We start from the raw sequence: 17,106 nt of genomic DNA on the forward strand, positions 1-17,106 counted from the left end.
AGTGTTTGTTGTCCTGAGAGTGTACTTTTCCCCGGGCTACAACATTTACAAAATATTGCTTGGTAGTTATATTACAGGAAGACTGACCTACTTGGCCGGTGAGGAACTTTGCACAAGCCACGCTATCCAGCGTTGAGTTCTTTACTCGTGAAAATCTAAAGCATTCACATGTAAAACATGTCAAATTACCGATATTCTCGATTCGCCAACAAGCATAAACAAATTCACATAGATATTGTAAATTAATGCTCACCTTTCCTCACCAAGCCCAGTACCTCTGGGGTAGCTTGATTCCGATGCCCCACCAGCTCCTGCAGCAGAAAACAAAAATGGTCTCCCCACTATCCCGCGCGTGAGTAATGACGTCACCATCTCCACTTAAAGGCACAGACAACTATTCTAGCATTACCCGGATGAATGCCTGAGTACACTTTTTAACGATAATGTATAGCACTCGATGGTCAACCGGTTACAATTAGTTACAATGAAGAGATTCTATTAGTAGTATGAAGAGATTCACCGGACAGAAGATGAGAAACAGTTTTGAAATTTGAAATAGTATCACCTGGTACTTAGATATACTGTGTGGAACTTGGAATAAAGGAAGATGTGGTGATTTCACTTTGAAGAGACAAAGCTAAATGCCTATAAAGTGTTTTGGACTAACCAAAGACTGTGCTTCTCAGTCTCAAAGACAATACAAACCAAATTAATACACCACAAAGGAATTTTCCCATACAATCCTCTTCCCTTTTACTTTCTTCTTTTGCCTCCTCCTGTCTTGTCCCGTGTGCTCTCTCCCATCTCTTCCCCATCTAACAAACCAAGCGTTAGCTGGATGCAAACCTTTATCCACTGTGCCTTGTGCTCCCACCATTCTCTTCCCCCATCAAGCAACCCAAGTGCTAGCTGGATGCAAGTCTTTATTCACATTGCCTTGCAGCAGATGCACTAAAATTCAAATTCACTTATGCTGACCAATGCTTTCAATGATAATGAAGATATTCAGGGCTCCAGGAGAGAAAACTACAAATTCAGTTACGTAAACAAAAACAAAATGAAAAAAAATAACGTTGATTTGCTTTTTGCAACAGAGCATAGCAAAAGCGAAAATAGCAAATTTTTCATGTGGATACAGATTTCATCTGATTTGTCGAGAGGGAAAAAGAAAATACTGTGTAATAATTCAGCTCCAAATTACTTAACCAGTAGTATTCTGATTGATTAGTAAACCAACACAATGCCAATTTTGAATCCTGTGATATTTTCAGCCAGTTGCTCAATCACTTTTGCAAGGTATTTCCCAACGGCCTTACCTTCTATTGAAGTGAATTCTTTAAGTCAGATCATGGTGAAGGGTTGCTACGATGGAATGTAGGCCTTCCAGTCAAAATATGTTCGCTTCAACACACGAGGGCTGAGTAAACAGATATCACTAAACAAATTGACCTGGTGAAAGACTTTACCAATTTGGATGCACTGATGCATCTACAAACTAATAACACTGAACTCTCTAAACATGTAAAATTGAGGAATTAACATTAGCAAGTCAATGTACAGCCTGAATTCATCCGTTATAAATAATACCTTTAAAAAACCATACACAAATAGCAAATGCATAAAAGCATAATTTATTGTTCTTAAATTTAAATAATATCTTACTTGTAAGTAGGTGATTTGTTATCGCTTGTCTCATGCAAATAGTAATGGAGAGCTGCATTCAATTCTGGAGTCACACGCTGAAGCAAAATTTGTTGAAACAATGGTCATACAGGGTTGTATTGCAATACCACTTATTGCTAACAAGGACTCAGGTGAGGAGTGTTATGTCTTAAAGGAGCTTTGTCACTGCATTGGGAACTTTACAAGCAGGTTTAAGTGCTAGGAACCCACCTGTACTTAAGGTCCACCACACTGACTGTAGGGCTAAGTTGGCACTATAGCAGAGGAAATATTGAATTTAGTGCCAAGATATGTAATATATGTGGTCATTCTATAGGCAAAATATATAAAGAGGTAGACGTGCTCAGTGACACAGTGAAAACAAATCCACGGTCTCACAGATCACGCTTCCATGCATTCTTCATATTTACAAAACTAGTAAAGTGTTTGGGGAAAACAATCAACCAAACTGCCTCCATTATGAGCAAACTAGCCTGAAAGGGGGACAAAGACTTTTCAGAAACCAATGTAAGTTGTTGTTTTAGTAATAGTAAAATATTAAGGACTGCCTGAATGCTTCCCTGTTCACATTTAATGTTGCAAGGCAGGGGTTTTGCTTTTTCTAAAAAAAAATTCTCTATCTTGGAATTTTTTTTGCAGGTGAATAACAAGATTTTTCATAGCCTGTGCTGAGAATCATGGCTGTGGCCTCCAGGTGATCCGTGACTCCTTCGTGATTTGTATGTGTCCTGGTAAGGATCAGAATACTCTTCTTCCATCAGTGGGTATTGGCCTCGGCTGTGCTGGGAACCTGAAGACAAGCGATTCCTGTTCTTCCGTGCCCTCTCACTGTGGCCATTTTCATCAGAGTGGACCAAGCGCGTTCGTTCAACGGGGATGTGTTCACCAGAGTGATTGCTGTTGCTCATCCGCTGCCCCTAGTTAACGCAAAAGATGGAGTTATGTTAGCAGAACCCCTGCATAGAAATACTTTTATATCACTTACATAAAGAAGAGTAAAAATTGCAAATGTCAGTAGGTCAAGCAGCCTCTCTTTAGAGGCAAAATGTTAATTTTTCAAATTGATTGCTGCATTTTTTGTTTTTATTTTAGATTTCCAATATTGCAACAATTTTGCTTTGGAACTGTGGACTTTTTATTTGGAAAACTTCTGAGGCATGAATTAGAACTGTATGTGAAAACATATAGATTAGTTTGAGATATTACTAAGGATCACAGATGATAGAAAAATGGAGGGTTATGTAGGAGGGAAGGATTCGATTGATCTTAGAGCAAGTGAAAAGGTCCACACAACATTGTAGGCCAAGAGACCTGTACTGTTCTATAATGTTCTATGTTCTGTTTTTGATTACCTGTGTGAAACAAAGGTATTTAAAAGTTCTTGTCTCGAACCATGAGGGCAAAAGTTCTCTCAGCAATAAACTGATGATAGAATATTTCCACATATTTTTTCTACATCGCTAGAAGTACCTCATTCTGGAAGGAACTTGCCTGCCAGTATAGGTGAACAAGTCTGCACTCTAGAAGTTCAATGTTCGCCCACACTAAATGAATGCCCTTTCATGTTGTCAGCCTATGATTCTTGAACATTGGGCACAACCTGTTGTGGGGCAAGGTGGTGGCAGGTTCTGGCTGGCCACAATCATCGCAACGAGTCATTCGTTGGTGATGCAGCACGAGAGTTAAAAAGAGCTCAGGTGCTCTCAGGACTTATCAGTGGGCTCCAATCATAACAATCTATTAAGTGTTCAGCAGGGGTCAATAAAAAGAAGCAAGCTGAAAGTGGAGTGGCAATTGTAGGACAGGACATTGTTGGAATGGGCGGTGTTAGAGCGGTCACGTTTTGGCTCAACAGGTTTAGGAAAGAACAGGCGGAGCTTCTAAGTAAGTTTTTTTTTTCTGGTGGTACAGAGCTAGTGTGCTGAGAATGGTTCCAGAGTAAGTAGTACATTCCTTGTGTGAGATGTGGGAACTTTGGGAGAACTCCAAGCTCCCTGATAACTACATCTGCACAAAGTGCACTGAGCTGCAGCTCCTTATGGGAGCTTACATGGGAGAACGAGGAAGTGATGAGCAGGAGCTACAGGGAGGTAGTCACCTCTAAGTTATAGAAGGCAGCTACCTAGGTGACTGCTTCAATAATAAGTATTGAACACTGAATACTAATATTGAATACTGCTTTGCATTCTACTGGGGGTGGGGGTGGGTCGACCAACCAGGGGATGCCACAGTGACCTGATCTCTGGCATTGAGTCTGTCTCTGTGGTTCAGAAGGGAAGGTAGGAGAAGGGGAATGCAGTAGTAATAGCAAATTCCACAGTTAGAGGTGCAGACAGAGACACCGAGATGGTATGTTGCTTGCCAGGTGCCAAGTTCAGGGATGTCTCAGACTGGGTCTACAGCATTCTAAAGGGGGACCAATGACATAGGTTGGAAAAAGGATGAGGTCCTGAAGAGAGAATCTGGAGAATTAAGTAGAAAGCTGAAAAGCGGGACCTCCAGAGTGGCCATGTGCCAGTGAAGGTAAGAATGGGATGACCTGGCAGATGAATGCATGGCTGAAGAATTGGTGCGGGGGCAGGATTTCAAACTTCTGGATCGTTGGGATCTTTTCTGAGGAAGGTATGACCTGTACAAAGAGGATGGGATCAATATCCTTTTGTGGCAAGCTTACTAGAGTTGTGGAGGAGGGTTTAAACTAAGTTGGCAAGGGGATGGGAACCAGAGTGATAGGGCTGAGGATGGGGCTATTGGTTTACAAGTAGATGCAGTGTGTAGTAAGACTGTGTGGAAGATGATAGGGCAAAATTACAGTCAATGGGATAATGGGACCAAAATTGAAAAGGGTGATGAATACAGGACTGAAGGTGCTATATTTGAATGTACACAGTATATAGAATAAGGTAGGTGATGTGTTATAATGTGTATACAGAGTAAAGAACTTAATTTCACAGTGTGCAATGCGGGCAGTTCACCAGAAACTGGAAGTGACATTGATGAGCGTGTCTCACACGTTCTTAGCAGGCTGGAGTGCCCTGAGTGAAATGTGGTTGAGCTAAAGCCATAAAAGTAATATTCTGTATATAACCAATATGTTAGGTTTTCTTTTTACCACACAAGTTTGTCTGTATTAAGAACAAATAGTACGTATGATACTGTAGCACGGTTAGAGATTGGCTGGTTTGACGTTGTGGGCATCACTGAGTCGTGACTGAATGAAGATCATTGTTGGGAGCTTAACATCCAAGAATACACATTGTATCAAAAGGAAAGGCAGGTAGGCAAAGGGGATGGGATAGCTCTGTTGGTACAAAATGAAATCAAATGCTTAGAATGAGTTGATATAGGATTGAAAGTTGTAGAATCATTGTGGGTAGGAAAGGGTAAATAGACCCTGATAGAAGTTATATAAAGGCCTCTGACTGTAGCCAGGATGTGGGCTACAAATTACAATGAGAGATAAATAGATAGATAGATACTTTACTGATCCAAAAGGAAAGGACATCCAAAGGACATCCCAAAGGACATAGGGTAACAGAGGAAATGAAACAGATTGACATTAGGAAGGAAATGGTGATGAGTAGACTGATGGGACTGAAGGCTGACAAATCCCCAGGTCCAGATGGTCTGCATCCTAGGGTACTAAAGGAGGTGACTCTGGAAATTGCGGATGCATTGGTAATCATTTTCCAATGTTCCTCAGATTCAGGATCAGTTCCTGAGGATTGGAGAATGGCTAATGTTATCCCACTTTTTAAGAAAGGAGGGAGGGAGAAAACAGAGAACTATCGTCCTGTCAGCCTAACATCAGTAGTGGGGAAGATGCTCGAGTCCATTATTAAAGATGAAATAGTGGCATATCTAGATAGCAGGGATAAGATTGGGCCGAGCCAGCATGGATTTACTAAGGGCAAATCATGCTTGACTAATCTATTGGAGTTTTTCGAGAATGTAACCAGGAAGTTAGACAAGGGAGATCCAGTGGATGTAGTGTACCTCGATTTTCAGACGGCATTTGATAAGGTCCCACATAGGAGATTGGTGGGTAAAATCAGAGCTCATGGCATTGGGGGGGGAAGATATTGACAAGGATAGAAAACTGGTTGGCAGATAGAAAGCAAAGGGTAGTGGTGAATTGATGTTTCTCAGAAAGGCAGGTGGTGACTAGTGGGGTGCCACAGGGCTCGGTATTGGGACCACAGCTGTTTACGATTTACATCAACGATTTAGATGAAGGCATTCAGAATAACATCAGCAAGTTTGCTGATGATACTAAGCTGGGTGGCAGTGTGACATGTGATGAGGATGTTAGGAGAATTCAGGGTGACTTGGATAGGCTGGGTGAGTGGGCAGATACTTGGCAGATGATGTTTAATGTGAATAAGTGTGAGGTAATCCACTTCGGGAATAAGAACAGGAAGGCAGATTATTATGTGAACGGTGTAGAGTTAGGTAAGGGAGAAATACAAAGAGATCTAGGAGTCCTTGTTCATCAGTCACTGAAGGTGAATGAGCAAGTGCAGCAGGCAATGAAAAAGGCTAATGGAATGTTGGCCTTTATTACAAAAGGAATTTAGTACAAGAGCAAGGAAATCCTTTTGCATTTGTACAGGGCCCTGTTGAGACCACACCTGGAGTATTGTGTACAGTTTTGGTCTCCAGGGTTAAGGAAGGACATCCTGGCTGTAGAGGAAGTGTAGCATAGATTCACAAGGTTAATTCCTGGGATGTCCGGACTGTCTCACGCAGAGAGGTCAGAGAGACTGGGCTTGTACACGCTGGAATTAAGGAGATTGCAACATATAAGATTATTAAGGGATTGGACAAGATAGAGGCAGGAAATACATTCCAGATGCTAGGAGAGTCCAGTACCAGAGGGCATGAGAATAAGGGGTAGGTCATTTAGGACAGAGTTAAGGAAAAACTTCTTCTCCCAGAGAGTTGTGGGGGTCTGGAATGCACTACCTCGGAAGGCAGTGGAGGCCAATTCTCTGGATGCTTTCAAGAAGGAGCTAGATAGGTATCTTATGGATAGGGGAATCAAGGGATATGGGGACAAGGCAGGAACCGGGTATTGATAGTAGATGATCAGCCATGATCTCAGAATGGTGGTGCAGGCTCGAAGGGCCGAATGGTCTACTTCTGCACCTATTGTCTATTGAAACCACAGTAGTATTACAAGTGCACAGAAATAAATATTAAAAGAAAAGTAGAAAGAATTTTAAAAAGTTACCACATACAGTCTAACTGGATGGGGTCATCATTCCCCTGGCTACAGGTTGAAACTATAGAGCCTAATGGCTGAAGGTAAGAATGACCTCATATAGTACTATTTGGAGCAGTGCAATTGTCTTAATCTATTACTAAAATTACTCTTCTGTTAAGCCAAGGTGGCAAGAGGGTAAGAAACGTTGTCCGGAATGCCAGGATTTTCCATAGGGTTCTTTGTTCTACCACAGCCTCCAGTGTCTCCAGTTTGACTCCTATACCAGAGCCAGCCTTTCTGTTGGCATCATCCACATTGATGCCATTGCCCCAGTACACCACCACATAGAAAATTGCACTGGTGACAACAGACTTGTAGAACATGTGAAGGAGAGGCCTGCATACTCCAAAGGACCTCAGTCACCTCAGGAGGTAGAAGTGACTCTGGTCCTTCTTGTACACAGCCTCTGTGTTGGTGCTCCACTCAAGTCTGTCATCTAGTTCCACCCCAGGTACTTGTAGGGAGATACAAAAGGTGTGTAAAAGGTCAGTGTTGGGATATGCAGGTAGATTGAGTAAAACAGTTTGCTGCTGGATCCCAAGAGAGGGAATTTGTAGAATGCCTATGAAATAGCTTTGTAGAGCAGCTTGTGGTTGAGTCCACTAAGGGAATGACAATTCTACATTGGCTGTTGTGTAATGAACCTCATTTGATGAGGGAGCTGAAAGTAAAGGAACCCTTAGGAGGGAGTGATCATAATATGATATAATTCACCCTGCCTTTTCAGGAGAACCTCAAATCAGATGTATTACAGTGGAGTAAAAGGAATTTCAGAGGCATGAGAGAGGAGCTGGCCAATGTTGGTTGGAAGGGGACACTAGCAAGGATAATGGCAGAACAGCGGGGCTGGAGTTTCTGAGAGCAATTTGGAAGACACAGAAAAGTTACATCTCAAAGATAAACATAAAAGGGATGGGGCAACTGTGGCAGAGCAGGGAAGTCAAAGGCAGTAAAAAAGCAAAAGAGAGGACGCATAATATAGCGACATTTAGTGGGAAGGTAAGGGATTGGGAAGCTTTTGAAAACCAACAGAAGGCAACAAAAATGCCATAAGGAGAGAAAAGATGATACATGAAGTTAAGCTGATTAGTAATATAAAAATGGACACAAGAAGATTTTTCAATGTATAAACAGAGAGACGAGAATAGATATCAAACTGCTGGAAAATGATGTCAGCGAGGTAGTAATGAGGGACAAAAAAAGGCAGAGGAAGTTAGTATTTTGCATCAGTCTTCACTGTGGAAGACACTAGCAGAATGCCAAAAATGTGAGCGTGTCAAGGGGCAGAAGTGAGTATCATTGCTGTTACTAAGGGGAGGTGCTTCAGAAGCTTGAAGGGCTGAAACTAGATAAGTCACATGGGTCAGATGGACCCAGGGTTCTGAAAGAGGTAGCTGAAGAGATGTTGGCAGCATTAGTAATGATTTTTTTTATAAATGACTGGATTCTGGAATGGTTCCACAGGACTGGGAAATAGCAGATGTCACTCCATTCTTTAAAAAGGGAACAAAGCTGAAGAAAGGAAACTACAGGCCAGTTGGCCCGACTTCAGTGGTTGGATCATTAAGGATGAGGCTTTGGGATATTTGGAGGCACATGACAAAATAAGCAAAAGTCAGCATGGTTTCCTGAAGAGGAAATCTTGTCTGACAAATCTGTTGGAGTCCTTTGAGAAAATAATAGGATGGATAGACAAAGATGTCAAAGGTTTCCAGGAGAAGGCAAGAGGGTAAATCTGCCATGATAGAATGGTGGAGTAGACTTGATAGTCTAAATGGGTTAATTCTGCTCCTTTGTCTTATGGAGTTATGTATTCTCTCTCACCCAGGTAAAACCACACCAGGGTGTTAATAGAGATGTTTGATTTTTATGTATTTATGAGTGATCATATTCTCTCTGTTAGGCATCTCTATACCAAGAAGAAATTAGATGTTAAACCTAGCAGCCAGCACAAGTAAAGTTGACCAATTTAACTAGCTCCCCTATTCTGACGAATGTTTCGTTAAGCCCGCCTCCTTTCCCAAGTGCATGCATACTAACAGTAATCAGGAGGTAATAGACATATTAAAGGACTCCACTCCAGATGGAGCTAATTGCAATTCACATAATAGGAATGGAAAACAGATTCACATTAAGAGAATCCAGTTGAGCAATAGTGCCGAATAACTTCAGAAAATTTATGAGGATTTAGCAAACACATACATTCACATGTGTACAGAGATATTGGGAATTGGCTTATAAAGGGTTCAGTGCATATTAAGCAAAATAGGATGAAGATTTTAGAACAAGCTTGGTTAACTGAATAATGATAGATCAGTTCCATAGCACTGCAAACCTGACTCAATGTACTGTATATAATTCGGTATCAAGAATTTTTAAATAATCAACACTAAATTTCAATAACTAACTAGGTGCAATAACCAGTGAAGAGATCTCTGAAAATTAAGTAAGTGAGTTTTACCTTTCCAAACATATGAATAAATGAATAACTTCAGGGGTAGTTATCATCACTTTAATGAAAGATCCTAATAGCAACTCAGTCTCCCTGGGCTTTCATTAAAAATAATGAGAAGCTTGGAAGGGTTCTTAAATGGAAAGGGAGGTATGCTCCTTGGCTGTCTGCTGCAGTCAAATTAATTAGGTTCTAGAAACCTGCAAAGTTTTTTATTATATGTATTTATTCTGTCTAGAATTACTCTAACATGTAGCTTTATACAGATACTAACATTTTCCTCAAAATGGTGGCATCCATCATTAAGGACCCTCGTCTCCAAGGACATGCCCTCTTCTCATTGCTACCATCAGGGAGGAGATGCAAAAAACTGAAGACACACACTCAACAATTCAGGAACAGCTTCTTCCTCTCTGTGATCAGATGGTCTGAATGGACATTGAACCCATGAAGACTACCTCACTACTTTTATTTTCTCTTTCTGCACTACTTATTTAATTTAACTTTCTAAATATATGTGTGTGTGTGTGTGTGTGTGTGTGTGTGTGTGTGTGTGTGTGTGTGTGTGTGTGTGTATATATACACTGTAATGTACAGTTTTCATTATTAGTTATTGCACTGTACTGCTGCCACAAAACAACAAATTTCACAACATATGCCAGTTATATTAAACCTGATTCCAATTCTGATTCTGAATCTCATCATAACAGTCTGAATTCTCACTATTAATGTGGAAAGAACCAGAACAAATATTGTTTAGAGTTCCTCTATTTGTGCTTGACAGATGGATTTGAAACACCAGTAGTTAGTATTCGGGAAAGGAGAAAAGTTCGTTCTTAAGTTAGAATGCATCGCCTCTAGGCCTCTCAAAGTCCAGCCCAACAACCCCGTCATGAGAGGTGGAAATGGGTGAGGCTGGCCAACAGGCTCTTGTGAAGCTGTATAGGCCAATCACCTGTACAATGGATACAATGGATTGCAGGAGCATTGATGAACTCCAACCATACCATCGACTTCAGAGGATGATGGAAATGGGAGGTTATTGATGGGCTACACTCCACTAGGAACTAAAGGCCCAATTAACTAAGTACTTCTCCTATAGAGGCACCTCTTTCTCAGCAGTACTGTAATTTTAAGAGGATATAAAAGCCTAGCAGTATCTCCGTGAAAGATCATTGTTAATTGATGAAGCTTAATGTGCAATATTTGAACATGTTTATCTCTCATCATGGAAAGCAAGGGATGAAATCAGTGCAACTACACTCAGTGGCCACTTCGTTAGGTACACCTGCACACCTGCTCATTGTTCCAAATATCAAGTCAGCCAATCAGGTGACAGCAACCCATTACATAAAAGCATGCGGACATGGTCCAGAGGTTCAGTTGATGTTCGGACCAAACATCAAAATAGGGAAGTAATGTGATCTAAGACCCTTTGACTGTGGGGTGATGGTTGGTGCCAGATTATGCAGTTTGGGTATTTCAGAGATTGTGGATCTCCTGGGATTTTCACATTCAACAGTCGCTAGAGTTGACAGAGAATGGAGCGGCAGTTCTGTGGGTGAAAATTCCTTGTTAAGGAGAGCGGTCAGAGAATGATGGCCAGACTGACTGAAAGGTGACAGTAGGATGGGCTATTGCAACAGAAGACCATTAATATACACAGGGTGGCCACTTTATTAAGTACATGAGGTACCTAATAAAGTGGCCACTGAGTCTATATAATATTCTACAACCATCAGGCTCCTGAACGAGCATGGATACCTTCATTCATCTCATTGCAGAACTGACTCCACAACCAATAGTCTCACTTACATTGACTCTACAACACATTTTCACAGCATTAATTATTTATTTTTTATTTGTTACTTGCACGATTTGTCATCTTTTGCACATTGTATGTTTGTCAGTCTTTGTTGTGTATACTTTTTCATAAATTCTATTGTATTTCTTTATTTTCATGTAAAAGCCCACAAGAAAATGTATGTCAAGGCAGTATATCATGACATATCCATACTTTGACAATGAATTTACTTTGAACTTTGAAATTTATAAGTTGTTCACTTATCCAAACCATCACAACTGTCACACATAGGCAACCCTGAGGACAACTTTGGATCTCATGTTTTCAGAAGGTCATTGATAAAGTCAAGGGAATTTTAAAAATGGGAAGATTACATTTGGAGTCTGTTTATAGTCTGATCCACATCGGTACTATCGCAAATTATGGCAGATAAATAAATAATTAGTTACCAAAAACATGCAAGTGCATAAGAACATTAATACCCTCAAGTTCCCTTCCTGATAATACAGCTGGTAATCTATCCCATCCCTTCATTGCAACTGGTCAAAATCAAGAAACTCTTAAACCTACAAGACACTTCCGATAGTTTTTCACTCATGCTACAATATTGGTTCAATGTGGCATTTCACCACTTCTTAGTGAAGTTTGGTGTGCTACGATAGCATTCCTTGTCAGTCAGAGATTTTAAAAAAATAGATAGATCAGCATATAAAATTATTTGAGTGCATTGGATCATATCATTTACTGGGCCACAGAAAGATCTTATCAAGGGAAGGAACTAGTCTAGAGTTCATGGACGCTAAACTCCACAGCACCCAGGACACCTTCAAAAGGAGATGCCTCAATAAGTGAAAACGATCATTAAGGACACCCATCACACAGGACATGCCCTCTTCTCATTGCTAGTATCAAGGAGGAAGTACAGGAGCCTGAAGGCACACACTCAACATTTTAAGAACAGTTTCTTCCCCTCCGCCATCAGATTTATAAATGGACAATGAACCCATGAACACTTCCTCGGTATTTTCCTTCTCTTTCTTTACTTATTTAATTCAATTTTCTTTTTTTTATATATACTCATTGTAATTTATAATTTTATTATATATTTCAATGTACTGCTGCTACAAAACAACAATTTTCATAACATATGGCAGTGATATTAATCCTGATTCTCAGGAATAATAAATCAACCATGATGGAATGGCAGAGATTTGATGGGAAGAATGGCCTAATTCTGCTCCTATGTCTTATGGTGTCATGGTCTTATAAGTGTGTAGTGAAACAGATGAGCCATTACAAAAAGGCTGATTACTGGAATTGAAGGTAGCCTCATAATCTGGGGCTTATTTCATTAACTGACAGTGAATTCCCAGATGCTGTGGCTGCAGTTGAACAGGACTATGAAAATTAAAAGAAAGAAATTGACTCCTGTATAACGTATTTGGTATGTCAAAGATTTGATGTGGTTTAACAGATGAGTTGTTTCATTTTTCCAAATTTAAATGATGACTTATTTTTCTGTGGAGCAGAATTATACTGCTCTTGAAATCTGGAACTGAAGAACTAGTTCGGAGGGGTGGGGGGGGTGATTGATAAGTTTGTGACCTAAGGTAGAAGGAGTCAATTTTTAGAAAACCTAGCACATTTATTTTTCAACATAGTCCCCTCCTACATTTACACATTGTGGAGCATACAGATCTTGGACCTCCAGAAAGTGTCCACAGCATGTGCAATTGATAAATTTGTGGCCTGGGGTAGAAGGAGATGAGTTATACAGCTCTCGTTACATGCACATGCAGTTCAACTTTTTGAGTGATTATGCAGAAAGTTTGAACAATAACTCATTTCCGTCTACCTTGGGCCATGAACTTATCAATCACCCCTCGTACAATAAGGTTATATCTAGGCTGGGAAGAGCAGTAGACACAATGCAGAATTCATTTTAGAGCTGACAAATTTATTATTTTTATGTGAAGCTTAATCTTGTTGGCTAAGGCACTGAGGGAGATTGAAATCATTGAGGCTGGTGCAGTCAGAGAAGGTGTTGGCATATGGTGGCTTCTCTCTCCGTCTCGCTTGCTGCTCCCAAGGGAAGGCCTTTGCATTCGAGTGATTTCTCTCTCCCTCTATGCTGTTGGTGGACGGTGCCCATGTTTACTACTTTTGTGTGATTTTTAAATCAAGCTGGCCTGCAGCTAATGAACACTGAGCTGAACTGTACTAAAATATGCCTTTTGATTTTGTGTTTTTTATATTCTGTGCTTTTGCTCATTATTTTTGTTGCTGATCGCATGATATTTTTTGCACGTGGGGGAAGGGGATTTGATGTTTGATGTTTCTCTTTGAACAGGTTTTTTCTATGGTTCTTTGTTTTGTGACTACCTGTTGGAAGACAAATTTCAGAGTTGCATACTGCATACATGCTTTGATGATAAATGAACTTTGAATCTTTGAAGGTGAACTATTTACACTGAATGAGGAATGCCTTACATTGAGTTATACATTATGGAAATAGACACTTCAGCACAACTCGACCATCTGCCCATGATTGCTCTATTGCCTTCTAAACCTCTCCTATTTCCATGTACTTATCTAGATGGCTTTTAATTGTTGCCGATATATCCATTTCAATCAGTATTTCTGGCAGTTCATTCCAAATGCACACCACCAGATCACCCCTCAGTCTCCAAAAGTCCCAGTCTACTTAATGTCTCCTTGTAAGTCAGGCCCCCAAGTCCAGGCAACATCCTGGTAAATCTTTTCAGCTCTCCTTCCAGTTTCCTTTCTATAACAGGCTGACCAAAAATGTGCACAATACTCCAAGCGTGGCCTGGAGGATATCTTATATATCAGCAAACAAACTTTCCAAAGCCCTGACTTATGGACACCACCATTTCTAACTGTGATGAACTATGCAAACGAACTCCTCAGCCTATCTGCTCCATAACACTCCAGGGCTCTACCAATCACTGAGTAAGTTCTCCCAAAATGCAATACCTCCCAAATGATTAATGAGTTAATCTTGCACCTGTGTACCAGGGTGTTCAATTATCTGTACTGAAGCATGGGTCACAGCTTACTTTGTCCTGTTAATTCCACAGGTAACCACGTTGTTTGTGTTCATACCTGTAACCCAGAGATAGCTGAAGGATATGTTGACAGTGCAGTACTACCTAAGTTCCGGCCCAGTAATGGATTCAGAGGTGCACTGCTGGGGGTGTGTGTCGCACGCCAGTACGTTTCAAGATAGTCTGCCAAATGCTCACATGCGTCCTCCAACTGGTTTTCATCCAGGATGACATCAAACATGTCCTGTCAAATGAAGAGAACGTTAGACTCATTTCTCCAAACCAATTATAATTTTAAACTTAAATAATACAAAATATAACTTGAAGGATTAAATTTCATGTTATTACTTCACAGCAGTTTTCTTTGTAGAATTGCTTATTCAACACATAGAGAATAGACTAACATGTAACACAGGTAAAAAGGATCAGATGATCTACAACACAAGGAAGTCTGCAGATACTGGAAATCTAAAGTGACATTGAAAGCCCTTGACCTTTCCCACCAACCTGGCTTCACCTATGACCTTCCAGTTAGCCTCTTTCCCCTCCCCCTACCCTTTTATTCAGGCACCTTCCCCCTTCCTTTTCAGTCCTGAAGAAGGGTCTTGGTTTGTAATGTCAACTGTTTACTCTTTTCCATAGATACTGCCTGACCTACTGAGTTCCCGCAGCATTTTGTGTGTGAAATGATCTATCCCTGTGCATAACATCGTATCTGATTTGAGAAAGGCATACAAAATTCTGGAGGACCTCAGCATGTCAGGCAGCATCTATGGAGGGAAATGAATACTCAATGCTTTGGGCTGACTGTTCATTTCCCTTCATAGATGCTGCCTGTCCTGCTGTGTTCCTTCAAAACTTTGTGTACATGTGTTTCTCAAGATTTCCAGCATCTGCAGAATCTTTTGTGTCTTATATTATCTGAACAGTAATTTTATATGTTTAAAGCAAAATAGAGGTTGCTGTAGGAACTCAGTGAGTCAGGCAACATCTGTGGATGAAAATGGACAGTGGATGTTTCTCCTGGAGACTCTTGGTCCTGATGCAGGATCTTGACCTGAAACATCAATGTTCCCTTTGTCTCGGTAGAAGCAGCCTGACCCATTAAGTTCCTCCAGAAATTTACTGTTTTGCTCCAAATCGCATCATTTACAGTCTCTTGTGTCTTCGGTGCTCAATTAACTAGCTCGGTGGGATTTTAAAATTTTGGCATTGATCTTAGCTCTATTGGAGAGTAGTTCTCCTTTGTAGGTTGATCGCATGGTGTATTGTTGCACGTGCTGGTAGAAATACTTCAAAAACATTAGAAGAGCAAAGAGATCAAGGGATTGAAATCTGCAAAGGCCATAAAATGAAAACTATTCAGTTTATTTCTATAAGAAGTGAATGGTAAATCATGAGGGTTATTTTAGATCATGTCAGAACACACTTGGATTAATATGAACAGTCTGACCTCTTATATATCAGAAAGGATGTGGAACCTGAGGAAAAGGTGAAAAATGACTGAGAGAATGGAACTTGAACTGGTATGCTGTAACTACCAGGGAGTTGCTATTCATCGGTACAGGGGATGAGGGATGGATGAGATGTTTCTGCTTGTGCAGGAGTCATATCTAGAAGTAACAAGAAAGACAAAACTAAATCCAAAGGAAAGTTAAGACTTTTTTTAGTGATGGACAAATTGAGTTAAATTGTGTTGATGCATTTAAGGAAAATTAGGGTTGTAAAAAAAGGTTTTGGCACATTGGACTTCTTAGATCATAGTATAGAGTACAGGAGATGGGATGTTATGTTGAAGTTTTATAAAGACGTTGGTGAGGCCTAATTTGGAGTACTCTGTGCAGTTTTTCTCACCTGCCTACAAGAAAGATGTAAATAAGGTTGAAAGAATACAGAGGAAATTTACAAGGTTGTTGCCGGGACTGGAAGATCTGAGTTATAGGGAAAGATTGAGTAGATTAGGGTTTTATTCCTTGCAATGTAGAAGATTGAGGGGAGATTTGATAGTGGTATACAAAATTATGAGGAGTACAGACAGGGTAAATGCAAGCTAGTTTTCTCCACTGAGGTTGGGTGAGACTGCAGCTAGAGATCATTGGTCAAGGGTAAAAGTTGAAAATTTTAAGGGGAACATTAGGGGAAATTTCTTCCCTCAGAGGGTTGTGAGAGTGTGGAATGAGCTGCCAGCACAAGTGGTGCATGTAAACTCGATTTCAACATTTAAGGGAAGTTTGGATAGGTAACTGAATGGGAGGAGTATGGTCAGGTTGCCGGTTGATGGGCGTTTAAATGATTCGGCATGGACTAGATGGGCCAAAAAGCATGTTTCTTTACTGTACTTTTCTGTGACTCTAGATAAACATATTGGGAGAAAGGGGAGAAGGATTGACAAATCAAGGTGGAATGGATTTCCCACAAAACATCTAATGGGATATAGACTAAATTATCTGAATGACCTGTAATTGTGTTGTACTTGATTTGTCATCTTGTGCAATACTTAAGGAGTATACAGTAATTAACCTCACAAGCCACTGAACTAAGCCACTCACAAGCCACTGAACTAAAACACAGCAAATAAGAATGATAAGATGAAAAATATAAAACTAGAGGGAGAGTCAATTGAAAGGTTGTCCAAGAATCAAAGCAATGAAGCAGGATCTCAAAGTTGAAGCTCTCAAAGCTCTCAGTTTAAGGCTTAGTTGGAATTAATCATTGTACAGACCACTGAACAGAACTAGGTTGTGGGAGAAAATAGGATGTGGGGCTGGTGAAAATGAAAATGGGAGGTTTGGGATGGATTAGAGGATAGAAAGTGGAACTTTGAACACCATAT

The 17,106-nt window shown here is 40.4% G+C and overlaps 1 protein-coding gene across 1 annotated transcript in view; it reads right to left on the reverse strand.

Moving 5' to 3' along the window:
- Positions 1-2,339: 2,339 nt before the first annotated feature.
- Positions 2,340-17,106, reverse strand: part of cacnb4a (calcium channel, voltage-dependent, beta 4a subunit) — a 172,276-nt gene continuing 157,509 nt past the window's right edge. The window contains exons 12-13 of the mRNA XM_059971180.1: positions 14,332-14,517; positions 2,340-2,600 (exon numbers count right to left, since the gene is read on the reverse strand). Coding sequence (XP_059827163.1) covers positions 2,340-2,600; positions 14,332-14,517 — 447 coding nt within the window. The remainder of the gene's footprint in view (positions 2,601-14,331; positions 14,518-17,106) is intronic.

Source organism: Hypanus sabinus, chromosome 5, assembly GCF_030144855.1.
Source record: "Hypanus sabinus isolate sHypSab1 chromosome 5, sHypSab1.hap1, whole genome shotgun sequence".
Classification (NCBI taxonomy): domain Eukaryota; kingdom Metazoa; phylum Chordata; class Chondrichthyes; order Myliobatiformes; family Dasyatidae; genus Hypanus; species Hypanus sabinus.